The 27675-nt window shown below is 46.6% G+C and overlaps 2 protein-coding genes across 4 annotated transcripts; both read right to left on the reverse strand.

Moving 5' to 3' along the window:
• Positions 1 to 321: 321 nt before the first annotated feature.
• On the reverse strand, positions 322 to 2989 carry LOC120684473 (salicylic acid-binding protein 2-like). The gene is made up of 3 exons (XM_039966327.1): positions 2548 to 2989; positions 1513 to 1641; positions 322 to 853 (listed from the first exon to the last, which is right to left on the reverse strand). Exons 1-3 carry the CDS (start codon positions 2956 to 2958, stop codon positions 572 to 574), a joined length of 822 nt encoding a protein of 273 aa, XP_039822261.1. The 5' UTR covers positions 2959 to 2989; the 3' UTR covers positions 322 to 571.
• Positions 2990 to 22421: 19432 nt separating this feature from the next.
• On the reverse strand, positions 22422 to 27486 carry LOC120686669 (urease-like). Of its 3 annotated transcripts, none has more exons than XM_039968883.1 (7): positions 27373 to 27486; positions 27076 to 27257; positions 24917 to 24990; positions 24333 to 24378; positions 24065 to 24170; positions 23675 to 23817; positions 22422 to 22862 (listed from the first exon to the last, which is right to left on the reverse strand). In XM_039968883.1, the coding sequence occupies exons 2-7, from the start codon at positions 27199 to 27201 to the stop codon at positions 22725 to 22727; spliced, it is 633 nt and encodes a 210-aa protein (XP_039824817.1). In that variant the 5' UTR covers positions 27202 to 27257; positions 27373 to 27486; the 3' UTR covers positions 22422 to 22724. The 3 variants fall into 3 exon arrangements, with proteins under 3 accessions (XP_039824817.1, XP_039824818.1, XP_039824819.1); XM_039968884.1 differs by having other exon boundaries at positions 27357 to 27455; XM_039968885.1 differs by lacking the exon at positions 23675 to 23817 and having other exon boundaries at positions 22737 to 22862.
• Positions 27487 to 27675: the final 189 nt, after the last annotated feature.

Consider the following 27675-nt stretch of genomic DNA (forward strand, 5'->3'; position numbering starts at 1 on the left):
CGCTGCAAACTCTGAAGACTTGATGTAATGAACTTTGAACCTCTTTTGTAATGTGAAATTGTGCTTGTGTAATGGTGTTACTGTTGTGTGAGTGGAGTGTGTTTAAATCCTGGGCATTGCTCATTACACATTCCAAGGACTACCGGGATTTGCCCTTTTTAGTCGAGTCGATCAATGGACGATGACTTGACTAAATGGGACCAATTTGGACGGTTCCTCACATAAAAGAAGCCTATAATAATAAGGAAAAAAATTGCATTCACATCGTAGGCCAAAAGATGAAGTAGCCCAATTCAATCCATTGTTCAACAAATAGTGATCTTAGTGAAGCGCTATTCATCTTCCATGCTTATTTAGATCGACAACACATAGTGTCTGTTCACAACAAGCACCAACAGATCGTTCATTGGAAAACTTTACCCACATACTGTCAATTGGTAATATTGTACTTTTACCGACTGGCATCTGTTATTAATATAGTGTTGTGGTGTAGTGTTGCTTATACAATTGGTCAAATCATTTAGCTCCGAAAGTACACAAATCCTCGCTCGGTAGCCACCGTCACGATTGATCAACTGTATTTTGCAACGATATCGACAATGCACTGCACGATGTCATCGGGAGCGGAGAGCATCGCCATGTGATCCGCGCAGTCAATCTCCTTCACCTCATCGACCGGGTTGTTGGACACCATCCACCTCTGGAACTCCTCCTGCAGCGTCCGGTCTTGCTTGCAGACGATGTACACCTTGCGCACGGAGCCGTAGCGATGCATGGAGAGTGGTTTCATGATCTGCAGGTCTTCGAGGAACACCGAGCCGATTCTCATGAGAGATTTCGCCAGTGTGATGTCCTGCAAATAAGTAGTCAGTGCACGTGCTTTAGTATCGGCATATTTTCTCCGGTTACCAGAGACTTTGCGTAGGGAACAGCAAAATTCATTGTGGAAACTATATATTTTTAGCAAATGAATAATGCAATTGACGACATACGTTTACTATTTGTATTAATTGATCTCTGTTCGAAATTAGAAGGCTCATTTCGTTTTGACAAGTCTTTGACCGTTAATTACATTCTTATATATAAGTTTTTTACTCCTCCATTTCAAATTGTAGGTCGGTTGACAAATTTAAATACATAGCCTCTATTATGCACCTAGATAAATGCTATATCTAGATACATAGAAAAACAAAATATTTAGATTTGCCAAAACAATCTACAATTCGGTATGGAGGGAGGGGAACATAATTGTTGTTATTTGCATTCAGAAATATTTAGTTATAATTGTAGTTTTGACTTTTGAGTCACGTAAATAAAATACTAATGGAGTGATTGTTGATCAAATCCTTGTGCTAATGAAATCATACTCGCCGTGTAATAAAATGGAGGGTGTACATACATATGAAACTAAACGCCAAGGGAATATCGTAAATGGTAAAAAAAAGCTACACGTGCCTTATTTTTCGACGAAATACTACAAAAAAACCTTGCACTCGTAAGTCATAAATGCACCTCTTTAGAGCACAGTTGGTAGACGTTCTGTTTGGTGAACTGCGGCCCGAACATAAAGGAAGCAGGAAGCTTGCCGTCTCCATCTTGGGGTTTCATCTCATTGTCCATCTGGGACTCCCGGTTTGCGCCCTTCGCATGGAAAAAGATTAATAATTAACAGTTTTTTCAGATCGCTAGAACCAATGATCAGTATCAACCATTTACGTAAAAAAGGTTTACTCTTTGTTTTGCAAGAATATGTGTAACAAATATTTGCCACACTCTTGATTGTTTTACGGCCCCTCCCTTTGCATTACTATGACATGCTTAACAATAGCAATATGTTATTTTGACTCTCAAAAACCTATGGAACTAAGCATAGCTCAGCTATGGTTTCTTGTGGTGGGATATGCCCACTCGAGTTCAAGTCCTAGACTAGATACCGGTGCTTGTATTTTTCAGGATTTATCCGGCACTATTGTTTCAGTGATAGGCAACGTTCCCGTAAATAATGAGACCACTATGGTGACTTCATCAATCTCGAGAATGTGCCACCTCTTTCTCTCGGAGGTGCTCATAAGGATAGGGTTGCGTGTGTATTTTCATAAGGATAAATGTGCGTGTGTGCTTATGATCGTCTGCGTCTTTATTGTGTTTCAGAAAAATAATATTTCTAAGTGAATTTTATGACACCTTTTTTATCCGCATGATATTTTTATTTACTAGATGTTCTATCATTATTCTAGATTTTATTTCCTTCAATAAAAGTTTTCCTAAAAATACAACTATTTCCACTACAAGCTCTAGTTTTCTGTACTTAGAGGCAAACAGTTGTTTTTTTATGGAAAATGACGAATTGCGGTTTTCATAGTTCATATAACCATTTTTTCTATTTACAGATGTGTACCAGGATTTGAACCCTATTGGTCCACCACCATCAAACTAAAATTGCTATCATGTATACGGAGAAAATTACAATTTTTTAAACTAAAAATTTGTTTATTGACCTCTTGGCCATTTTAACTGTCTACCCAAAGACCAAAAACGTCTATTTACCTGCAGGACCACGTGCCCCGGCGGCGACATGCAGTCCGGCATGTAGGCGCACAGAAACACCGCGGCGGCGACCTTGTCGGGGAACTCCTCCGCAGCGAGCGCCACGCTGAGGCCCCCGAGGCTGTGCCCCACGACGATCGCTCTCTCTCCGTCGGGGAGCGACCGGAGAGCGTCCAGCAGCGGGGCCGTGTAGTCCCGGAACGTGGGCACCTCGCGCAGCCGTCGGTCGTCGATGCCCGACGCCGCGAGGTCCGGCGCCACGACGCGGCTGGCGGCAAGCGGCTGCAGGCGCCGTAGCCGCGCCGCCACCTTGTACCAGCACCAGCCGCCGTGGCAGATTCCGTGGACGAGGAATATGTGCGTGGCGCCGGGGCAGCCGCTCCTCACCGTAGTGGCTGCCGGCTCCGCCATGGGTGCCTTGTGTGAAGAGCCGCACGCGGCACGCGCGCGCCGTTGTGACTCGTGAGCTCGCGCTCGCCAGACGATTTTAACCTGCGGCTGCCGGCACGTCAGTGGCCCTCCTCCAATTCGAATCCGACAAGTCGTTACATATTCCGAGCCGGCATGTCTTTTCCGCTGCTAAAAATTAGAAAATAATAGTGGAGGGGGCGGCTAACATGGAAAGCTCAGTTTCATGGATGGATTAGTACAAAATTAGAATACACGCCGAAGGATCCAAGGTGGTTGCTGCTGCTCGGCGGCTGCTAGAATTAATTGCTATATACTGTAATGATCACATTTCATTTGTTGCGAATATGATCCTATGGACCATGTTGATCTCGGGGATGCGGATCGCAGCGCCGAGGACAAAGAGAGGGATGCATCTGCCAAAAAATTGAAAAGCAGCAGTCAGCCAAAGAGCTAGCAACCCTCCGGCCGGCAATGTGGGGTCCGGGCCTGCTCCTATGCAGTGTGCCATTGCCGTCACGCCCTTGGGGAACGGTCGACCATGCCCGCCGATGAGGCCCATAGTGCTCAACGACACTTTGAAACTGCCGTTGATTGCAGTTACACATGAGCAAATGATTTGTTCTTTACTATTGTTTTGTTGGGTTGGTCGTCTCCCTATAAATGTAGTTGTTGATCTGCCTATTCTATTAGCAAATTCTTGGTTTTCTTTAAGGTTCTATCATGGAATTTACTTACTGTTTAATCCAAGATGTCTCACAGAACTTGTCCTGGTATTATTTTCAGGCTCAGTTTGGCTCTTGTGGTGAATGAATCACGGAAGGAGAAGTTTGCATCTGGTTTGCTGCAACAGTTCCTGGCCTACCTGAAGGCCACGCAGGTCCACTTATGATTTCTGTTTGTTGTTTCAGCTTGACATGGTAATCAACTTGGTGTCCAATTTAATTAATCCTTGTAATAACCCTTTCCAATGCTCACCCAACCTCTTTTCCTTGTGTGTTCGTTAACTTGAACTTGTTTCTGCAGGGAAGTTTGAAAATGAAATTTGTTGTAGCCATTATTGTGGTAGCTCAAGGCCTTGGATATATTTAATTAGCAATTGATGATTACTCAATTAGCAAACAAACTGTTGGAAGCTAATGCCATATTTTTTGGATTAAAAAATCAGACTACGGTGCTCTTCTGCTTATTTCATTTCTTTTGGTTATCTTAACTACAGAGGAGCATACAAAAAAGAAGAGATTGCTGACTTTACGTGTGATGCTTTTTATGGTTAGTTAGCACTCTTGTTAGGTTTGAACATATGCATCCTGACCTCTCATCTCTCATTATATATTTGGACAGCTTTTCATAGGTATAATCAGGTAGTCAAACAATTCTCAGCACTTTCATTCACAATTACAAATTGAGTTTGTTCAAGAATTCAAATAGTTATGTACCATTTAGCTCTGTGCTTCCATTTTTTATTGCAGAATATTGGAAAGGAGAAGAAAGATATCAGGAAGGATAGTGGTGATCCAGCAAAGGAGCAACCACCCTAAACTATTGAAGGTTTCTTTCTCATACTTTAGTTTTTATGCTCATTGCAGTGAGTCACTAATAAATACTCCAGTGTTACTTTAGTTTGTATGTTTCAGTGAGTTGTTTGGTAGCTCTAGCACCATGCTGTTATTTTTTAAGGCTGATCTGCTCCAATTATTGCAGTCGTATGTTACTTTATGAATACTCCAGTGTTCCAGCGAACTGCCCTTAGAATTCCTCATCTATGATTAAATGGTCATAACTGCAAAAATATCAAAGAATGTTGTAGTTCTGCCCTTCTAAGAAAATAAGGCTAATCTTGACTAGATATATGATGTTTATGTCAGGTTTAACTAACTCGATGATTAGAGTGTATGCCACTTCAGGATTGCATGTGCAACATTTTTTTCGCGACCTTGCCTGAGCACGTATTTCATTAAGAGGAAAAGAAGTGTTCAGTACAAAACGAGCTAAGGAGTAGAGATCCAAAGCTCGGCCAATACAAGAAAAAATATTACAAAATTAACAGACTGCGACCAAAAGGGGGGGGGGGGGCAAAAGCTGCAGGGAAAGCACCAATCTTCTTGAAACCTGCCAACAGCCAAACATCAGCTTCGTCCTTAACGCGTAAGAGAAGTTCAGCGACTGTCAGTTGCTTGCTGTCGAAAATTCTAGCATTACGTTCTTTCCAGATCATCCACGAGGTGAGAATGACTAAGGAGTCAAAACACTTTCGATCAGCCTTTTGCAACCTCTTGCGTGAACGTGACCACCAATCGGCGAGAGATTCATCCAGGTTGCCAGGGGTGAGGAAGTGCCACCTTAAACTAAGCAAAATGTTAAACCAGAGGTCCCTAGCAAAGGAGCAACCGAGCAGCAAGTGATCAATAGATTCCGATTCTTGATCACAAAGGGCACAAGAGTTGTCGTCCTGAAGGTTGTGACGCTTCCTTCTCTCAGCCGTCCAACATCGATCATGTAGAGCCCACCATAAAAAGAACTTGCATTTGCCCGGGGCTCTTGATTTGTGCAGAATTTTGGCTCCTGGAATTTCATGCTGACCAATGAAGAAAGCCCTATAAGTAGAAGCCGTGGAGAAGCAGTGATCACTGGTCCATTTCCACAAGAAGACATCCTGTACCCCTTGCTGCAACGTTATGGGCCTCATGGCATCCCAAATCAGCAAAAAATCTAGAATCACATGCACTGTGAGAGCCCCACTAATGTCTCTGACCCAAGCATTGTTGGAAAGACCTTGCGCGGCCGAGCGGCATTTGATGATCCTGCCCCTGACTGCCTGGTATAAACATGGAGCTAGCTCCTCAATGCACCTACCATTGATCCAGCGGTCTGACCAGAAAAGAGTGTTATGCCCGTCATCAACTTGGACAGAAACGGAAACATGGAACATTGCGACGACCAACGGTTCAGCAACATCCGGCAAATCAGCCCACGGCCTAGAAGGATCAGTTCTCTTGAACCACAACCAACGCATGCGTAGAGCATACCCAAAGAGCTGCAGATCCAAGAAACCGAGACCGCCGAGATCAGGAGGTCGACAAACTTTTGGCCAAGCCAACAAACAGTTACCACCCTTTGCCGAATCAGATCCTGTCCAGAGAAAAGCTATGCGACGTTTATCAATACATTTGATCACCCAAGGAGAGAGGGCAATCGCCATAGCAGTATGGACCGGGATAGCAGAGAGTTTAGCTTTTACAAGCACCGCACGACCAGCTTTACTTAGCATGTTGGCCTTCCAAGTAGGTAAACAGTCATTGACTTTGTCGACCAGAGGTTGTAGTTCACATTTCTTCAATTTCCTAGCAGCCAAAGGTATGCCCAAGTATGTGATTGGCAGAGGACTGAGCTTGGAAGGGAAGTGCTGCATAAGGTTCACCGTATCTTCCAGGTAGCACTGAATTGGACAAATCAGGCATTTCTGAATGTTGGTCTTTAACCCAGAATCAGCGGCAAAAAGCTCGAGAATCCCCCTAGCTAGGACCAGATCTTGTTCATGTGGAGTGACGAAAAGTATCACATCATCGGCGTACAAGAATAGCCTCTCCTTGATTAACGGATCAAGACACTGAAACAGCCCTCTAGCATCTGCCAATCTGAAAAGAGCGTTGAGAGCTTCCATGGCAATCACAAAAAGGAGAGGCGACAATGGGTCACCTTGTCTAAGACCACGAGCATGACAGATGCGTCGACCGGGAGAGCCATTGCAAATAATCTTTGTACTAGCTGAAGATAGAATCAAAGAAATCCAATTCAGCCATCTTCTAGAGAAACCCATATGTGCCAAGATGTCAAGAAGGAAACTCCAGCTAACCGAATCAAATGCCTTCGAAATATCAATCTTTAGCAAGGCACTTGGAAGTTTCTTCTTGTGCACCAGTTTAGCTGTGAGCTGCGCAGCTTTAAAATTATCATGAAGCACGCGACCACGAATGAACGCACTCTGATTGGTCTTGACCAAATCATTCATATGAGGTGCAAGCCGCCGAGCGAGAACTTTGGTGAACAACTTAATGAAACTGTGGATGAGGCTTATTGGTCTGAAATCACTCACCATGCAAGCATCAGGTTTCTTACGTAGGAGAAAAATGTAGGCCTGGTTGACAAGATACAAGCTTCTGCCGTCAAGAGCCCAGAGTGCGTGAAAGGCATTCATGATGTCCCTCTTAATCACAGGCCAAGCGGCACGAAAGAAAGCACCCATAAACCCATCTGGGCCTGGAGCCTTGTCGGTTGGGATATCAAGGATAGTTTTCCACACCTCCTCTTCGCTGAAGCAGTGATCTAGGCTGTGATCCCCAATAGAAGGCAGATTGAGTAGCGACAGATCGACTTTGTCAACCCTGTGTCCAGGGGTACCGAGAATGTCATCAAAATGCTGAAAAAAAGCTTCAGCTTTATCCTCATCTTACGATAGCTCCACATCCTGCACTCTTATTTTTCCAATGTAACTTTTGCGGCTACAGTGACAAGCTTGCAAATGGAAAAATTTGGTATTAGCATCCCCTTCCGCCAGATATGTGATACGTGACCGTTGCCTATAAATCGTGCGTTGCAGCGAGGCTAGCCCAAGCGAACACAGCTTAGCTTTACGCCTGAGAGCGAGTTCATGTGTTGCTAGCTCCCTCCTGTCTTGGGCACAGTCAAAACGGAGCACGATCTCCTTGGCGATGGCGAGCTGCAAGCGAACCGACCCGACATGTTTGGCGCTCCAACTGGTAAGTGCCTTTGCCATCTCCCTTAATTTGAAATCTAAAGTGCGGAAAGCATCAGCTTGCGACCAGGGGAGAGGTGTGCTCCAGGTTTGAGCAACCGTCTCAAGAAAACCCCCACATTTGGGCCAGAAATTTTCGAACCGAAAGCGCTTGAAATGGGGTAAGGCGCAGTCCGTTCTAAGCAACAGAGGTGCATGATCAGAGCATTCCGAGGCTAGAGCAGATAAGTTGTGATCTGGGAAAAGCAGCAACCAATCGTCAGAAGCAAACACCCGATCAATACGTTCTAGCGTGGGAGAATCCCGCTCGCTAGACCACGTGTACAGACGACCATTCAGATGTAGCTCTAGCAGCTCTGCTTCATCAAGAAAGCGCCTGAAGCGACCCATCATCCTTCGGTTCAAAAGGTTATTGTTCTTGTCTTCGGCTTTGTAAATCAAATTAAAATCGCCGCAAACTAACCATCTTCTCGAGCAGGCATTCCTGATCGACCTTAGCTCCTCTAGGAAGAGTATTTTGTCACTCTCACCTTGGGGCCCAAAAACGCTGGTGAGCCACCAATCCTCACCAGAAGCAACGTGTGTCACCTTGGCCGTGAGAGAGAAATCTCTCCGACTTGGACACGACGCCGACCATACATCCCTTTTCCAAGCAAGTAAAATTCCACCACACGTATTGCAGGCGGGCAAAAAGAAATAGTCGAAACACGACCCCAGTAGGTCAAGAATCAACCTGTCATCACAATCATCCAGCTTTGTCTCTTGTAAAGAAATCAGAGACACATGTTCTTGAGAGACGAGTTCCCTGACCACATTGTGCCGGGCCCTAGCATTGAGGCTGCGCACATTCCAAACTACCATGTTTTCCGCAATCATAAGGAAACAAATTTGCGACAGTTGAGCGACATAACAGTGGCTCAAGGCGACATAGGAGTCGCAGCGACCAAAGCCCGATTAAAGCCATCCGGCAGTAGAACGTCAAGAGCTTCACATTGTGACGTGGTGAGGGTAGAGGAGAAAGTGTCCGTAAACCGCTGGAAAGAGGTAGCATCTGGAGGGCAGCTTTCCAAGGTCACACCGAGGCGCTTCATCATCACATTTTGAGCTTGCACCGCCGGCTTGGTGGCTCGGTGACGCGACTTCCTAGCAAGTCTCTCGCTGTGCCTCAGTGGTGTGGGGAGCTCGGGAGGTGTACGTGCCCGTCGTCTAGGTGGAGGCGAAGCCATGACAGCTTGCGAAGGGGCCCGGCACACATATGTTACAAAATCAGCGACCTTTTCCTTGACCAGAGTGCTTACTCCTTCAAAGAAGTGAATCGGAAGAGGATCCAAGGATCCTCGCGACAGAGTGACATTTCTCTGTGAGGCGGGAGAGCACAGCGGAGTTGGAGGAACCTCTGAAAACTGAAATCGTACCGATTGAAGCGCCGGCCCTGACGGCCCAACAGCATTAGAGTCTACATCTTCAGTTTGTGAAGGGCCGGCAACCTTGAGCTGAGAAGATGGATCCACACAATCAGTTTGCTCCCCTTCATTGTAAAAAGGCCCAAGCGGGACTGAACTAGCAGCCCAATCGGCCTCTGCGGGCTCAGGCCCACAGACAATCAGCAGCGGATCGTCTTCTATCGACGACCCAAGCACTGCGACAGGCGCCGGATCCGCTTCAGAGCGGGGGGCATGGTGTGGAATCTCCGACGACCCTCTAGAATAAGTAGGCGAGCACCGGTCAGCAGAAGCCGCCGGTACGGGTGGAGGTGGAGTTGCCGAATTCATCGCTTCGAAGATCATCGGGTCGGGGGGTGCAGGGACCATAGCCGGCGGATTAAATCGGTGAGGCAATAGCAGGCCACCCTCATCCAGGACGCCAGAAGACATGACTTTCGCGCCAATCTCTCGCTGCGCCTGATGGTCACCTCCTGCTGCGGCTGACGGGATCGACGCCGCGGTGGAGAGGTGTCTAACACTGGCGGGGGAGCCTCCATTATTTGATACGTCAGAAGAAGAGCAGTCAACCGGTGCCATCTCTGGTACATCAAAACGAATTGATTCCAAGTCAGCTATGGTAGTGTTGAAAGTAGCAGCAGGCCGGGCGACCTCAACGATACCCAGAGCTGGGCTAGGCTGAGCAGAGAGGAACCCAACCTCAAGATGCATCGGATCAGGCTGGGCATCTAGCGCTGGAGCCTCAAGTTCAGGAAATAGTTCACCCCCTAAATCTTCACATGACAGCCAACACCCGTGAGAACCAGAGGCCTCATCAAACATAGGATCAAAGTCTCTGGCGACCATGGAAGAGGCTCTTGCCCCAACTAAAATATCAGTAGGATCATCCAAGAGAGGAGAGGGAGGCCTCCCTGCGGCAGGACGTAGAAGCCCCGGCGGAACCGAACCGAAGCGCAGAGAGATAGAGTGCGGTGGATCGTTAGAAACAACAGGGAGGCCACGACCAAAACGCCACAGAGGACCGCCAGAGGGCCCAGGCGCACACCTTCGCGCACAATCACCTGCCGGCGCGCCGGAATTTGTACCTTCATTGTCCGCAGCCGCGCCTGAGGGATCGCCGAAGCCCGGGGTGCGGAAGACAGTCCGGCGCGGCCCTGGTCCAGAACGAGAGGACTGACGGAATCCCGGATATTCGTCTTCCGAGTCAGTATCAGTAAGAGCCCGTTCAGGAAGGGTGCCATTTCCATCGGAGGAGCTGTTGACATTCCAGTCCTGGATTTCCATGATCTCAATTTCAACCTTGTATCGAAGTACTGGCAACTCATGATGCTCCTCTGGTCGTAAGAATAAATTATTGGTGCCCAGATCCTTCACACGCTCAGGAATGCGGACGATGACTTCATTGGGGATAAGATCAGGATCAGCACACCATACAGCAGCCTGGAAACGACGTGATGAAGCATTTAGTTTAACATTGGTTACTATGTTGCCATCCAACAAAAATATAAATCTCAAGGAAGCTATTATCACCGTAATGCAACAAATTTGATGTCCACGCAACACATTTGAAGCTATTAGTTTTCAGTCCATGTCACCATCCATTCCATTACTAGCCACTCTGCTTGTATTAGTTTCAGTCCACAGATTTAAAGCTATTTTGGTCCTTGCAGAGGATACTTGCATTATGTCGAGTTATTAGCACATGGTGATTCAAGTTATTGGTACCTGAATTTTAAGATATCATCTCAGGGCAAGTTGGGAGTACATAAATCCTTCTGCATTGTTTCGTCTAGCTATCCCAATGTACTGGCATGCTGAGTTGTACCTTTTTTTTTCTTTTAACAGGTTCACAGTTTGGTAGGAAAGAGAGATAAACCAGAAGACCATGAAAAATATGCACAAGATGAAAATGGGTATGGTAAATTGGGATGGTTTGCATACTAAAGAGCTAGAACGTGTAATTGTTCTTAGAGCCGCAAACAAATAATTTGACCTTTTATCTCTGTGTAACTGCAACATTTTGTCATTTTCAAAATCTATGGTTAAACCATTTTGGACATCTATATGAGAACCTAACAACACTGCTGTTTATTTGATTGCAATTCCAGGACCAGTTAACAGTTCACGGAGAGCTTCTCATCAGGAGTGCACTTATAATGTCCATCCCGTACTCCTGTTCCACAAGCATGCTCTGTTTTGAATCAGTGTTCTATTTCTAGCTTTCCCTTTTTGTAGCAAACTAACATGTATGGCGCATCAAACGGTGACTTTGGCTCCGGTTAATTATTTGTGTCCCCGAGAGTTTTTTAGAGAACAAAGGGTGAGAACTCAGGAGTTAGTAAAGGGATTATAGATATTTAGGGAAAAAATGTTTGGCGACTCATGACTTATGTTTAAGAAGGGGAAATAACTCCAGTCAGGTACAACCAAACTGCTTAGCTAGCATTTTTAGAAAGATTTGATAAATGTTAATTTAGGGATGATATGGTGCAGGTTATACAAGCAATGGACAAAAGTACAAAACAATACTATAGCCTAGCAGTGATTATAGTCTGGTTCAGGGTTAATGTTATTCATCTTTAGGAGCCCTAAGTTTATTTATATTAAAGAAGCCCGAGTGAATTGCATTGTAATCATTAGAACCCGAGGAACCTATGGGTTTTAGTGTGGCACAAGGAAATGCGTTGTGAAGGGCTCCTGATGTTGAATTCTCTCTCTCTGTGCGCGCGCGCGTGCACGTGTGTGGGCATGTCCACCCTAATGAATAATTTCGAGAAGTTAATGTAATTGTATATATTCTTGATCGATCCATTGGTGCTCACTAACACGTGGAACATATTCTTGATTTGTCCACTTAGCTATATTCTTGATGAAACTCTTATAACATGTAGTATTTTAGATTCATATAAAGGTGATATACAATTGTTTTCAAACACGTGCCTGGGCACATGCATCCTACTAGTTAATAAATAAAGAATCAAAACAATTGAATACATTTTCTTTGCAAATGTTCCATATACCCCTCACAAAGGCATTTGTCAGGTCTAGAGTGTGTGAAAGTTTGAGGGGGAAGCGAAAAGGCAACACTTTCTAAAATATTTCTGCCATTTTGACCATACTTTATTCACCACCTCGAGATATCTACCCATCCACGTACCCACACCCCTTGTCCCCTTCCCGGCGGTGACTGCGGCCAATTTGCATGCGGATCACGGATTCACGGTAACTGTGCCTCTGACCTGCCAATTTTACCATCGTTCCACGACTCCACGTTGCCTGCCCCACAATCCCACGCTTTCCCATCCCTTTGATGCCACCGATCTTACGCCTCTGATCTTGCTTTAGCAGCGGTGGTGGCTGTCCATGGGCCTGATGTGGCCGCGAGCACTCCTGGTCGTTGCCTCAATTGTGGCAGGTGGATACTACTCGCCACCGGCGGCAGGGAGCAACGGAGAAGATCTGGAGAGTGGAGACCTATATATGCCACGCTCTGTTGTATCGAGTCCTGCGATGCTTGAATGGAGGTGACCGCGGCGACGACGCCGTCTGACGTCCGACCATCACCTTTGTCAAGTTCTACTCCGCCAAGGTATAAGGTATTTGATCGATCACAAACCCGTCCTGCTTGCTTCGTTCTTTCTTGATCTGATGTGTTACTTCTTGCAATATGCACATAATGCTACGGAGATAATTGGTTCCCAAAGATTGTGCCAAGAATAGGTCCATGAGTGCTGGAGCAGCTTTCGAATCCAGTCCAAATTTACATACAATGAAATGAAATTACTCTTTGCAGCCTACTACAGGAGAGCAGTTCCGAAGCCTTTCTCATTCAATCTAAGGTTATTTATTTTTGTATTTTACTAGAGTATAAAAAGATTGTTCTATTAAATTAAAAATCAAAATATTATCATATGAACATATAGCACACCGTGTTGCGCGAGCATTGTTAGTATTAATCAAGTCACCAAAGATCTGTTAGCCTTATGACAATGCTGCTAAAAAAAGGAGAATGGCGCCCTCCGCGACGGTGCCTTACGCCACGATGCTCCCAGCAACCACTGGCGACTGCCTTGGCGATCTCGCATGATTGGCCCCATGGCAAGCTCCTCCTGCATGGATTTCATCATGGGATGCATTTCCTAGCTGTGGTTTGTGCCCGTTTTGGGCTTTTGGCAAATCTCTCTTCATCACCTCACCTTCGACCTCTGGTGAGTTCTTCCCGATGGGCCGACCTCTCATTCTTTAATTGACACTACTAAATTTTTTTTCCAAGGCAGTTAAAAACAATTAATAGGCAACCCCAACCGCCTCGGAGCACAGGTCACGATTAATCGGACCTTTTCCGAGACGGCTTTGCTGCCTGCCTCGGTTAATAAAACAAAAAAAATAAAAAATAAAAGCCCATGACGAGCCCGCTGAGCCCATCATGGGGCCGCCAAGCTCAACTGAGCTGCTGCGCTGCTCGCCACCGTGCCGCCGCCGCGCGCCTACGCCCCACGCCCCGCCGTGGGCTCAGCTCCATGCACCGCAAGATCCGCCCGCCGCCGGTCCACACAGGTCGCTGCCGGATCCGCCGTACCCGCTACCGATCCGCCCCTCCGCCTTGGCCTCGGCCACGCCGAGCTCTTCCTTGCCCAAGGCCGTGGCTGCTGGGCCACTGCCCATATCTGGAGGGGGAGCTCGGCCAAGGTGGTTGCACACGGAGGAGTAGGAGGCAGAGGAGGGCGACACCATGGTGGGGGAGCTTGGCAAGGGAAGGAGCAGAGGAGGGAGGTGGCAGAGGAGAAGAAGGGCGAAGGGGAGTCGGAGGGAGAGAGAAGGAGGAGTGGCGTCGCTGTGGGATGATGGGCTGAGTGAGTGGGAGGAGAGGAATTGAGTGAGAGACCCTAAGTCTTGTATATATAGGTGTGCTTGTAACTGGGCTTTTTGGGCCAGCGGGATGTGCCTGATTAACTGAGGCGGACATTTTAAGGCGCCTGTCTTTGTTAATCAATTTTGAGAGGCGGTTTTCTTAATCACCTGCATTAACCGAGATGATTCAAAATCGTGCCAGCCTCCGAGGGTCTTTTTAATGGTCACCGTTAATATTTTTTTCTAGTAGTGTGATCTTGGGTGGTTTGGCAAATGATTTTCAAGTTCGTCACCAAACGGGATGGGTCTTTCATCTTTTGATTTCTTGAAAAAATGTCAACCTCATGATCCATCTCCTTGGATTGTTCATTTACGATGAGGTTGCTCTCTTCTTCACTCTTTGGCACAATGGGGGCCAGATTACCTTAAGGAAAAGCTTCACTAGGATCGAGAGGAAGAATCATCATGGACCACTATTCATCAATCTGGTTCAAGACTATTGCTTGGCCGTCGGGACACCACAGCAAGACTATGGTCCTCTGTCGAATTTCGTTTCCCTCCTCGTACTACCATTCAAATTTTGCTTCAGAATACTCCATAAAACCTTTGGTTTTTTACCGGCTCCCATTCTTGTTCGGAGAACAATATCCTCCTTCAGCTCGCTCGTGTTCTTTGGCCAAGACTTCAAAACCCATTTAAAATTTAAATTCGGTTGAGGGCCTCCGCAAGAATCTACGGAGCTGCATCACAAATCACACCATCCCTCTGATCTGCTTTGCTTCTGTTTCCTTTCTTGGGGAGACAAGATCACAACATGGACGGATCATATCTGGTGCAAATCCTGCTACAGTTATATGCATGTGGCACGTTTTTGTCACAATAAATCTAGGGGTTCTGTTTACCGACCCGTCAACCGCTCCAGGCCCACTGGCAAGCCTCCGGAGGTTTCAAAACAACCTATAAAGTTTCCTCCTCTCCTCCTTCGCCCCTGCCCTCTCTGCCTCTTCATCTTCCCCAAGGCAACAAGAAAACCTCGATCCCCCCACATCGTGTCCTCCAACAACCATGGATAACATCATAATGGACCCCACCCCATGCTCCTAGGGGGTTGAGGTTATCCCCATGATCCTGCAGCACATTCGCTAGTCTCCATGTTTATTTGGGTGACTGCATGGATCTATTCAATGAGGATTAGGCTATTGCTTTCCTACTCTCGGTAGCAATAGTGATAAAGAAATTCTTCGTCTATCATGGAGTGCGCCTTGCTGAGATATAGCCTTCCCTCATTGAATATGCTTTTGTCAAATTCCGTAGCCCAGTAGACAGGTAACAGTTCTCAGATAGAATCAGTTTGGGCCAGATTATCAGAACAGATTTGTTAGGCATGATGAATCGGATAATGCGCAAGCTCAAGCTGTGGATACAGAAGCTTAGGTTGTGGTCATGCTTTTTCCGCATGATGTGAGGAACAACATGGCCATTGCTAAGGCAAGCATGACACCAATAACAACACAAGAATAGTTGCAAAAGTCCTGCTCAGCAATGATGCCTTGTATCCCTAATGATGTGGTGGTTTAAGTTGGTCTCCCAAATGGTGCCAGATCTTTGACTTGCCATGTGTATGCCATTAAGAAGAATGTCACCCCTCTGGCTGATGAACTTGCTTTCCCCCATGGTGATGGCTAATGGCGGTGTCGTATCTTATGGTCGGTTCAACCTTCAGAAAATATGGCCGATGTGCTTTCGGCGCCCTTTACTCCCTACAGTGGTTGATCATTCTATGCCTCTTTTGCGGTCTCCACGATTGTGGAGTCTTCTGTTGGTGGAAATTGCGATTCTCGTGGCCGGATCTGGTGAAGTTTCATAGCGATGGAGTTTTCTAAAGAAGTGGACTTCACCAAATGCAAGGAAGATGAGGGATAGGGACCTAGTGGCGTACTTCAATGTAATTTTATTTTATGTTGAGGTCTCAATTGTAAAAGGGGTCCTATTTTAAATGAAATCTGATCCCTTTCTAAAAAAAATGCTTTCCCCCTGATGCTCTCCAGCATCCCGTTACTTTTGATTGACCCAGGTGGATGTGTCTGAATCCTATCGCTACAAACCCTACTGCTGATGACAGCTATGAGATTGGACTTGGATCAGTGAGATTTGGCCTTAGTGGTCTTTAGCATGGTGGCAGACTTCGGTACTTATTCTGATCATGGCATCTAGCGTGACCCTCAGGACATCCCCTCCCCAACCTTTCCTGCTCGTGACAGGTCTGATCATGATCTAAAGCTTCTCCTGGTCAATGATGTGATTGATGCTCTGATTTAATCCCTTCCATTCCTGTTTACCTTACCTCTTTCAACATTTTCTCTTTATCAATATTTGATCTGTCCTTGGATGCTCATTTGATCATCCTATCAATATAGGATCCTCTGAGAGATATTTGTGTCTATTTCACAATGAGTAACAACAGAGCATTCAGTATCTCATTTGAAATGTGAGGGGCATCAACTCCCTATCAAAATAGTAAGCTCTGAGAGATAAAGTTAGAGAATGTGTCTTGTGTTTTGTGTTATCCGTCTACATAAAACCAAAAGGGAGTTCTTGGACTCCTCCTAAAGTTTTGTCATAGACACCTATGCATGTTTGAGTTTTCTCCCATTGTTGGAGCATTCTCCATCACCGTCAAGCTTGTTTGCTGCCCCACTGATAAATCATTTCATTTGACCAACATCTATGGCCCCTCAAATGTAGTGGATAGGACCTACTTTATTTTCTGCTGTTACAATTTTGATACATCTCAAATAGATAGCAGAGGAGACATCAACCTGATCAGGTCTCGTGATAACAGAAACAGAAACAGACCGGGTGGTAATGTCATTGACTTGGCAGAGATATCCCTTGAAGGCAGGGCTTCCTTATGGAGTAGTATACAGTCTGACAGTCTTCTAGAGAAACTTGACTGGGTGTTCACCTCTTCCTTGTGGGCAATTTTTTATCCATCCACTTCACTGCATGTGCTTGGTCATCCTATCTCTGATCATGTGCCTTTTATGGTCAAAATTGGAACTCACATACCGAAGTCAACTGTGTTTCATTTTGAGAATTACTAGGTCAACTTCCTAGGGTTTATGGAGGTGGTGGAACAGCATTGGAATCATACTCCTTATTGTGCCAATGCTGCTCAAACTTTAAATGGGAAATTCAAGCAGGTGAGATCTGGGCCGAAGAAAAGGAGCAAAAATCTTGCAAATCTGAGCAGATACATAAATAACTTTAATTTTGTGATGGCCATGCTTAATGGTCTTGAGGATCAAAGGACACTCAGTTGCTTGGAAAGTAGGTTTAGATTGAAAGTCAAAGCCCACCTACTTGATCATCTAAAGCTAAAATAATTTACTAAGAACAAATGAATACTGTTAGATAGGTTAACATTGGGGATGAGAACACCTAGCTCTTTCAGGCGATAGCTACCTACTCATGCTGAAGAAACTGCATCAGTTTTGCGAAAACAGATGATAGCAGTTTGTACACAGAACATTATCAGATAGCTGGTGTACCTAGCACCACCTCTGCTCCCTCGCCACGCCCGCCGCAATTAGCAGCCACTGTGCCCATACGCCGCCGGCTGCCCAAGCCTCGCACTCCTCCCTCCTTTCCGTACAACCTTCGCAGCCTTCGCAGCCGCGGTAGGATCCAGGATCCTATCATCATGCCATCCAACCACTAATACAGAAAAGTTTACCGAGGTAGAAAAAAAGAGTTAACCGAGGCGGGCATGGCAACTGCCTCGGAAAACAGGTCATTTACGTGACCTTGGCTTCGAGGCAGTTGCAATGGCCGCCTCGGTTAATCGAATAAAAACTAAAAAAAATTGAAAGCCTATGGACAAGCCCGCCAAGCCCATCCACGGGCCCACCGAGCCCATCCACGGGCGCTGACCAGTGCCCGGCGCGCCGCCGCATGGTCCACCCGACCACCGCCAGATCTGCCCGGCTGCTGCTAGGAGGGAACCAGATCCGGGCGTCGCCGGGATAGATCCGGCCGCCTCAAGCTCATCCAGCGGACTTGGCCACCGCACACCGAGGTCGTCCCCCGTTGCCGCACGCCGAGGCTCGCTGGCCCATGCTCGCCGCCCTCGCGCTTGCTGGCACCCGTGCTCGCCATCCCGCACGCGCCATCCTGTGCTGGCCGGCCCCCACGCTCGTTGGCCCCTACGCCATTCTGCTCCGCCGCCCCGAGACTGAGGTGAGGATGGATGAAGGAGGGCGGCGGGTGAGCATGAGCTAGCGGGAGGGGGTATGAGAGGGATCCGCGCGCTAGCCGGCCAGCTCCGTTGTCGGCGTCCCTCTCTCCCTCCACGTGCGGCGTGGCGCGGCCCAGCAAGCCCTATCGTGGGGGAGAGGAAGAGGAGAGGGAGAGAGGGGCGGCGGGAGGGGAGGGAGGGAGTGAGTAGGGTTAGGGTTTTGCTTCAGTTATATTGTCTTCTCAATAACTGGGCTCATATTGGCTTTAAGTGAGCTCAGTCTATTAACCGAAGCGTTTCTTTATAAGGTTAATACCTTGGAAAATAGAGGTATTAACCGAGACGGTTTTTTATAAGGTGTCTGCCTTGGTTAATGTATTTTGCAAGGCGGTTTCTCTAACCGCCTCGGTTAATAAGAAATATCCATCTCAGTTAATGCCCAGCATTAACCAAGATGGTTATTTTTTCTACCCGCCTCGGAGGTGCTAAAAGAAGGTCGCGGTAAATCTTTTTTTGTAGTAGTATCAATGGGAGGTGCCCGAGTCGGTTAATGTATTTTTCGGAGGCCCAGCATTAACCTAGGCTAGATGGCTTCAATGGCATCTTCTACAATAAGCGCTGGAATCTAATCAAAGATGACATCTCAAACCTTGCAGTGACTTTCCTATTGGTAATATTGATTTAACGACCATCAATGGGGGGTCTGATAACTCTGTTACGTAAGAAGGATATGCCAGAGACTATACATGACTACAGACCTATCTCCCTACCCAACTAGTCCAATTGCTTACTAAATTGCTAGCAAACAGACTACAAGTAGTCATTATGAAAGTTGTAACGCCAACCAATATGGCTTCATCAGTGGGAGGACCGTCCAAGATTTCCTAGCTTGGGCCTTTCAATTCCTTCACATATGTCACAATGCAAGTCCAAAATGGGAGATTGTTTTTTTTTAACCGAAAAAAGGGAGATTGTTATTCTGAAATTAGACTTTGAAAAAAGCTTTTGATAGAATAGAACATCAAATCATTCTGGAGGTCCCAAAGCACAAGGGTTTCTCTGATACATGGATCCATTGGATAGCTCAGGCACCTCTCCTGTACTTCTTAGTGCTGTGCTAAGGAAAACTTTCAATTGCAAAGGGGTGTCAGGCATCAGGACCCATTATCCCCTCTATTGTTTGTTCTAGGAGCTGACCTTTTTCAGTCGGTCACAAATGATGCAGCTGATCAAAATATAATTAGTCATCCTCGGGGCCTGGAGTTTGGTGGTGATTGACACACACATCATTCTCCCATCAGATGCACCACAACTTGAAAGGCTAAAGGAGACTCTGCAATTCTTTGCTTCTTTAACAGGGCTCAAGGTCAACTTCAACAAATCATTCATTATTCCAATCAATGTCTCGGATGAGAAAATGAACCAGCTGGCATGCACACTAAACTGTTAAGTTGGATCCATTCGATCCTTTCACACATTTGAGTTTACCCCTAGGATAAACAAGAATGGAGCAGCACTTGATAGGCATAACAAGATTATTCCTCTCTTATGCTTGAAGATTAGTGATGGTCAACTCCATTTACTCATCCGTGCCCACCTTCTATCTCTGTGCCATAAAATTGCTAGGGGTGATCCTGAAGCAAATTGAAAAATTCAGAAATTAAAGCAATGTTTATGGGAATGGGGTTGATCTGACAAAGCAATTTATGAAGCCGGCGTCCAAGGCAGCGACAACGGCAAATCGCCGGCCGGCGGCTTGTCGTAGACACCGAACATGGAGGTCTGTATGATCCGTGTGATGAGGTCGAGGTTAGACACGGTGACGACGTGCGGCTCGATCGAGGTGTTGGAGGCCTTCACTAGGCACCGGCTCACGACCTGGACCTCATACAGGCTCGTACATTGTACTGGTGTCATGGTGTATGTGTGCCTAACTGCCTATTACTCCCTCCTTCCCCGTTTATAAGGCATGGTAGAACATGACACGGTCTTCTAAACAACACTTTGACCATTTATTTATCATATATTATATCACTTTTGATTATAAACTTATAATCATTGTAAACTATGTTTGATTATGAATCCAATCATATGAAATTTGTATTATAAAAATAAAAATTTAATAGTCAAATTATTGGTCAAAGATGAGAAGGTTTGAATCTTGATATACGTGTATGCCTTATAAACGGGGAAGGAGGGAGTATATAATAACTAGCACGTACGTAGCAGGGCTGCTCTTCTAAGTTGTAACAAGTACTGGAACGTCCTCCTGAGATCTGATTTACATGATGTCGATGAACTGCTGACGGCCGGTGTTGAGAGTAATGCTTTTGACGTCAATGGATCGGAGTATTGTGTGGACAACGCCCTGAGGAAGTCGAACTTCGACTTTTAGTTTTCTTTTCAAAAGTTACTTCTACGAGGTCATGGTCAATGAAAGTATACAACCGATTAAGGTACCAAATAAGCAACTAATAAACATATTGTCTCGATATGTGCACATATCTGGCAGGCTATACAATCCCATATGGTATTTTTCTTCCAATTTAGATCCTTCAATATAGAGCGTCACTTTTATTCCACTTCACCTACAAATGACTGATTTGAGGTAAAAGTTTTCAAAAGTCTTGAATCTTGAATTACACGAGCATCTTGTAGAAACTAACACTACTAGGCAGGCGAAACTGATTTTGCCGGGTAGCACAACCACCTCCAAGCCATCGTCACAGTTACTTGAGGGATTAACGGAGGCGATCAGGCGACCGCCTCGGTTAATTGATTAACCAGTCGAGGAAAAGGGCTCCCCCTTCTTCCTGTCACCGCGCCGGGCGTCCCACTACTCCTGAGTGAGGTGGAGCTTCCCGCCAATGGAGATACCTCCCGAGGGAGGTTGTGGCTCGTCGCTGTCGACGACCTTGAGGCGACCAATCGCCTCCTCGATCGTCATGGTGGAGAGGTCTAGTAGAGACTCGATCGAGCGAGCGGTCTGCCTGCACCTCTCGAGGACGCACCGGAAGAGCTTCTCGACAGCTCTCTCCTCGTCGTAGGTGTCGTCGCCGAACGTCACCATCTTCTGCAACAGTGTTAAGACGGAGAGCAAAGTCATCGACGTCTTCACCTGGCTTGAAGGCCAGGTTCTCCCGCTTCTTGCGAAGTGCCTGCAGTGTGGACTGGCGGGCACGGTCGCTGCCGATGCAAGCTACAGCAATGGCATCCCAAGCCTCCTTGGCAGTCTCCTTCTGCGAAAGCAAGAACTGCATCTCGGGAGGGACTGCGGCGATGAGCGCATCCAGTGCCCGACGGTCCTCATCGTAGTCGACGTCGTCGTACTGGATGGCATCCCACATGTGCCGCACCTGGAGCCTCACCCTCATCACCGCGGCCCACTCGACGTAGTTGGACTTGGTGAGGGTTGGCCACCCGCCACCGGGACCAACGTCCCGGACCACCGCCTGGATGCCGTGGTAGCCGGGGGCGCCGCCACCTCCCTGCGCGCCGCCGCCAGGAGCGCGGACGCCACCCTGCGCGCCGCCGCCAGGGGCGCGGCCGCCGCCGCCGGGCGCGCGGGCTCCTGGACCATCGCCGGGCGCGCCACCCTCTAGGCCGCCGCCGGGCGCGCCGCCGTCCAGGCCGTCGCCGCCGGGGTGGGCTGCTGCCCACCGCGCGGTCCGCTCCCGCGCCCTCTCCCTCTCCAGCTCCTCAAGGTCCCCGTCGGCGGTGGTGTCGCCGGCGATGGAGCCGCTGAGGCTGCCGCGCAAGGTCTCAACCTCAACCTCCGCCGCACGCGCTGCATCTTCCGCCTCCTCTGCTTCCACATCCGCCCTGGCCGCCACCAGCTCCGCTGCAGCTAGCCTGGCCGCCCTCGCCGCTGCTGCAGCGGCTTGAGCCGTCGCTCGCCTGCGCTCCTCTGCCGCGGCGAGCTCGTTGTCTCGCTGACGCCGTGCGCTCGAGGCGACCGAGCGCTGAGACGGTGCGTCGGACATGGCGCGCCTCCAAGGGGCTGCTGCGTGGAGAGGGGGAAGGGAGCCGGTGCTGCTGCTGCTGCGCTAGCTGCTGGGTGTGGCTGGGCTGCTTGGGAAGGAGAGGAACAAGAGATATCCAGTCTACAGGAAAGTACGGCCCTGATACCAGATGTTAGTAATTCAATGGTTACTCATGGATGAGAGGATGACACTCGAGCTGGGGAAGTTTTCTGGTTTTTCTTCATTCACACTCACAATGCCATGCCATCCAACGGGAGGGGAGGCAACACATTTATACACAGCTGCAGGGCAGCCAACACTGAGGCATATTCTACTCCTAGTGTAAGATGCCAAATGAAAGGACTAACTGCTGTCCTATCTAGATGCTAAAGCAGTCCAAGATGCTGTCCTCTAGGGCAACAATGGTGCTAGTGCGTGCTGCAGAAAATGAGATGCTGCAGCCCCACACAGGACTACAAGTACAGCCCCACAAAGACCACAAGTACAGAGACTTATTCCCTTCATAAGCGTGGGTAAAATAACATCACCTCAAATCGAACAGCTGTTCCAGCAAGTATGTTCAACCTCATGCCATAGGCCCTTTTTCTATCAAAAACTAGGTAAGGATTGGCCTCTATAAAGTGATAATGGCTTCCAATCTGCAAGAGCAAAACATATTTCAAATTTTTCTTGAAGATTAGAAGTGAATATTTTTTGAAGGAAAGGCTTGTACCATAAATAAATAGAAAATGAGGGTGTAATACCATGTCAGTTAAACTTATTACACACAGTACTTACACTGCATCCAAATTGGCAGTTGGATCAAAGCCACATCACAAGAAATTATGCAAAATTTGGTCATCAGAAAACTTAAACTTACACAAGTGTAGAAAAATATGTTTTTATGATTAAGCAAAGAGAATGGTTTCCTTGAAACAAAAAACAAACAAAGGGGACTTCAACATTAACCGATCCAATGAATGAATAGGACGTTTCCTTTGTCAAAACTTTCATATTAAAGAATAAGGATTAGCTAGATATTCAGAGATTTGCATTTTCAAATTTACTTTTAAAATCGATATAGATGCAGTGATCATAATGTGAGATTAAGTAAATTCTAAAACCTTTTACATAGTTCCAAACTACACAATCAACCTAACATGGTGGAACAGAACAAATGTTCTCTGAACTTGTTATGATGTGTTTGTCAGTTAAAAATCATGTCCTGCCAGAAATGTATTGGGTGCTCAACATTAACCAAGTGGGATGCCATCATGTCATCGATTGAGTAACACTGAAATTTAACTATTAGGGAGGCATTTTGAAAAAGATTTTAAGCCTATCTCCTCTTTAAAAGTTTAAAATAATACAGCAATTTTTCATTCTGATAGGAAAGGTGAATAGAAATGGAAGTTTCAGTAGATTTGCACCAGGGTCCAAACAAAAATATCTATGCATCCAAGGTTCCTACCTGAACAGGTCTGTCTGCCTTATTAACAACCTTCAAAGTTAAAGCCCTGCGATGAAGGTTTAGAACTATGCGACCAGAACTGTAATGTACTTCACCAGGATAGTCTTCAACATCACCCCCGGAGAACTTTTCAGGTGAAGGCACTGCAGCAGTTACATATTATTCTGTACAGTTCTTTTTTTTTTACCTTATTGTTTCCACTAGTCAAGTATTCTTGAAAACAGAATAGGCCAAAGACTTTTAGGAACAGCACTGCCCTAAAAAACATTCTGAAACAGGCACATCTCCAGAGACTCCATAAAACACATTAATCAAAGAATTTTATAGCCATATAATTCAGAAAACAGTTTGAACATAATTGAACCAATTATGCTGATAAGAATAGATGACCTGGGAGAAAAGAACCATGCAGTGCTAGCTCCAAATTTCCATCATCCAAAGAAATAGGGTCATGTACAGTGATTAGTTTTGTTCCATCCACAAATGTTCCTTCGACCTAGATGAAACAGTGATATTAGAGACAAAACTTTTTCAGATCTTCCTAAGAGCAAATATGGTTGTCCACTACTATCTGAACGCATGAAATGATTTTCATTTATGATATCTGGATGCATACAAATGGAAATGGTAAGTATCATGTAGTATGAGCAAAGAACAACTGTACAGTATGTAAAAGGTATGGAACAGCTGGAAGAACTTGTCTCCTGGCAGGGAAGGGAAAAGCAAAACTGTCAGAGCTTAAGGGTTATATGTATATCACAGCAACTGAACAACTATGTGAAGAAGTAGTCATAAGAGTAAGATTTGAGGAAAGGACTAAAAATAAATTGCAGTAAGACATACTGATTTGTTTTTTTTTTACGCAGATGATCAGCGCAATAACTAAATCAGTATCATATTCATTTAAGTGACAAAAATGAAGTCAGAAGCTTTCGAAAATTTTTAGAAGAAATGAGCAGATATGGCTAGCTATTCCTCAACGGCAATGAGGCATGTAGGCATTTTAATGTATTCACTAGAAAGCACTGTATCTCTGGTGAAGTCAGCTACTGTTAAAAATATTCACACCTAGACCCAGTTAAGTAATTTTCAAAAACATTGATGGTTCAAAGTTTAAAATACTCATGCCAGTAATCTTCCATTTTCATCTGAGTGATGCAATGCCAAGTTTTTATGTTGCAGTTGTTGGGTGAAAGTAATGATGCAGGAAAGCGTAGTAATCCAGGCAGAATGCAAACCCACCTGCCCAACATCTGTTTCCCCAAGTCCATCAGGTCTGTTACAGTTTTATCTCCATCCCGGACAAACTCAAGAATCTGTGACAGGAATTAATTCAATCATGTCAGACAAATCTGGCAAGAAAAGCAGTTGCCAGACCAACAAATCAGAAGCACTTTGCCCGGAGACTAAATCTTGTCAGCATCTTCCCTTGCATTTGGGACCATTCCCCCAGGAGCGAAGCCACGTTCAAGTAGCCTGGTGCCCATGCACCAGGGTAGTGGAAAAAATTACCACTAATTTGACTTAAATTCATCATGGATTGCTACAAAAGTTTGCAAATTTCTTTAGGAGTGCACCACGGTAATCTTAGCACTAGCTTCGCCACTGCATTCCCCCGTTGCATATTCTTCAGGAAAGATAACTCAAATGAGTCCTGAGGGCATAGCCGTGCAGGAAGAGCTAAAAAGGAAAAACTGAGAATCTGAACAACCACTACATACTCCCTCTGTTCCAAATTTTACTATGCACGTAGATAAGCGTTTATATGGTGCATAGTAAAAATTATGTATCTAAATTTGCAATAAGGACCTGCAATATGGAACGGAGGGAGTAGCAATTAGCAAAAGGCCAGAATGGGGAATATTTCTGGAGAAAATTGCAAATTTGGGACTCCAAACATCGCTCTTTGCAGGCTCGCCATTGCTAACATTGACTTCATAAAAATAGGACTCCAAACATGTGCAACTTGATTCTACTGCCATTGGATGTATTTCCTCTCTTTTTTATTTTCTTCTTCATGTATTTGGCATGGGAATCGACTGTATTGCCCTTCCTCATTTTTCCCAATCGTCTTTTTCACCTCGCGAGGCCGGCGCCGGCGCCATGGAGACCCATCCGCCCGACGAGCTAGTTCGGCCCCGCCGCCGCTTGCGCCCCGCTCCTAGAGCCAACCCCTGGCCGCTGCCGGCCGTAGCCCCTGGACACCACCAGCCTAGGACCCTAGCCGAGCAAGGCCCTGGACGAGGCAGCACCAGCCCCAGGCGAGGCCATCGTGGCTGTCAGGCTGCGCCCTCCTCGGGAGGAACCTCCTCAGCCATGAGATTGCTCTCCATACAAGCTGCCTCGTATGGTTTTGCTATGCACTCCGGTAAGATTGCTCTGCACACTCGTATGGTTTTGGTTTTACTGATGTGATTCATTTTTTCTATGAAGGGGGAGACGATGAAAAGGAGAGAGCTTTGTCTTCGGCAGTTTCTTGCAATCCTCACCATGCTCAGGAGATCCCACGGAGGGTTCCGGCTCGGGCAGAAGCTGGTCAGGCTGTGGCAGTGGGTGCTGCGGAGGCTACATCCACCTGCAGCAGCATTGCGCCACCGGCGGCGGCGGTGGCAACTACAGCTGCTACGGGGGGTGCGCAACTAGTAAGCTCGTGCTGGTGCTCTGGTGGGCTGGTCGCTGGCACGGCGGCTGAGCCTCGAGTGGAGGGCCGGCAGGCACCACACGACGGCGCTGGCTGTTCTTTGTTTCTCAATGTTGTTTGATTATGGGGGCACAATTCTTGATCATAATTCAGAACACGCTGGTTCTAGGAGCGCGGCGCAAATAGTGACGGAAAAAATGAGGAAGGACAATACAGTCAATTCACATGCCAAATAGATAAAACATAAAATAGAAAAGAGAGAAAATACACCAAGTGGCAGCAGAATCAAAAAATGAGGAAGGACAATACAGTCAATTCACATGCCAAATAGATAAAAAATAAAATAGAAAAGAGAGAAAATACACCGAGTGGCAGCAGAATCAAGTTGCACATGTTTGGAGTCCTATTTTTAAGAAGTCAATGTTAGTAATGATAAAACTGTGAAGCGGGATGTTTGGAGTCCTAAATTTGCAATTTTCTCAGTATTTCTGCATTGCTTTATGTAGTATTTCCATTAAAATTTGGAAAACTTCACGATGCACGTAGCAAATCCTTAAAAGAAAAAGGAAATTATGCACGCAGCATCCCAACAACCTGTTCCGCATCACAAGTACATATCCCCACACAGAATGTGCGAGTATCCAAACAAAAATAAAAGCAGCGGTCACGATTCCGCGCGACTTTGTCCGTACGCGCGACTATTTCGTTTTGGTTACTAGAGCAGAAATTGGAGCTAGTGTCGGCGTCCTGGTTCGCTCACCTGCGATGCGATGAGTGCGACGGCCTCGGTGTAGTTGAGGCGGAGGCCCCGGGCGAGGCGCTTCTGCGCGAGGAACCCGGCATTTTGCAGGGCGAGCTTCTCTGCCTCCCTCGGCGCCAGCCTCATCCCTCCTCGCCCTCACGACCACCTGCCCCCGACGCCCGCACCACGGATCGCCGAATCTGCAGATGGATTAGGGTTTAGGGTTAATTAGTTACGCGTGATTCGTCCCGAAGACCACGAGGGAGAGGGAGGAGGCTAGGGAATCTCTCGGCAGGTACTGGTGGGGAGGCCGACCTCGCGACCGGGGGATTGGAACGGCGCTCGTGGGGGTCGTCGGGCGTGCGGAAGGAAGAGGGAAATAAAGCAGACAAGGAGAGACAAGTCATCGCCGTCGGCGCTTACGGCGCGTTTAGTTACCAAAATTTTTTGGGCAAAATTTTTTTTTGAAGTAGTACAACCCTCCTTCCTCTGTCTCGAAATAAGTATAGGCGCTGTAGTTCGCACCCCATAAACCCATAAACGAAAAAAAAACCGTCACATCGAATATTTGTGACACATGCAAAAAAACCATTTGCTAATTATTGATTAATCATGGAT

Source organism: Panicum virgatum, chromosome 8N, assembly GCF_016808335.1.
Source record: "Panicum virgatum strain AP13 chromosome 8N, P.virgatum_v5, whole genome shotgun sequence".
NCBI classification, from domain to species: domain Eukaryota; kingdom Viridiplantae; phylum Streptophyta; class Magnoliopsida; order Poales; family Poaceae; genus Panicum; species Panicum virgatum.

Excerpts from the sequence above, each read along its gene's own strand:
- LOC120684473 (XM_039966327.1), bottom strand. The coding sequence starts at position 2,958 with ATGGCGGAGCCGGCAGCCACTACGGTGAGGAGCGGCTGCCCCGGCGCC. Across the intron at positions 1,642-2,547 it reads CGGGGCACGTGGTCCTGCAG|GGCGCAAACCGGGAGTCCCA; the intron begins GTAAATAGACGT and ends TTCCATGCGAAG. Across the intron at positions 854-1,512 it reads ACCAACTGTGCTCTAAAGAG|GACATCACACTGGCGAAATC; the intron begins GTGCATTTATGA and ends ACTTATTTGCAG.
- LOC120686669 (XM_039968883.1), bottom strand. The coding sequence starts at position 27,201 with ATGAGGCTGGCGCCGAGGGAGGCAGAGAAGCTCGCCCTGCAAAATGCC. Across the intron at positions 24,379-24,916 it reads GGGAAACAGATGTTGGGCAG|GAGACAAGTTCTTCCAGCTG; the intron begins GTGGGTTTGCAT and ends CTTCCCTGCCAG. Across the intron at positions 23,818-24,064 it reads GCATGGTTCTTTTCTCCCAG|TGCCTTCACCTGAAAAGTTC; the intron begins GTCATCTATTCT and ends TAACTGCTGCAG.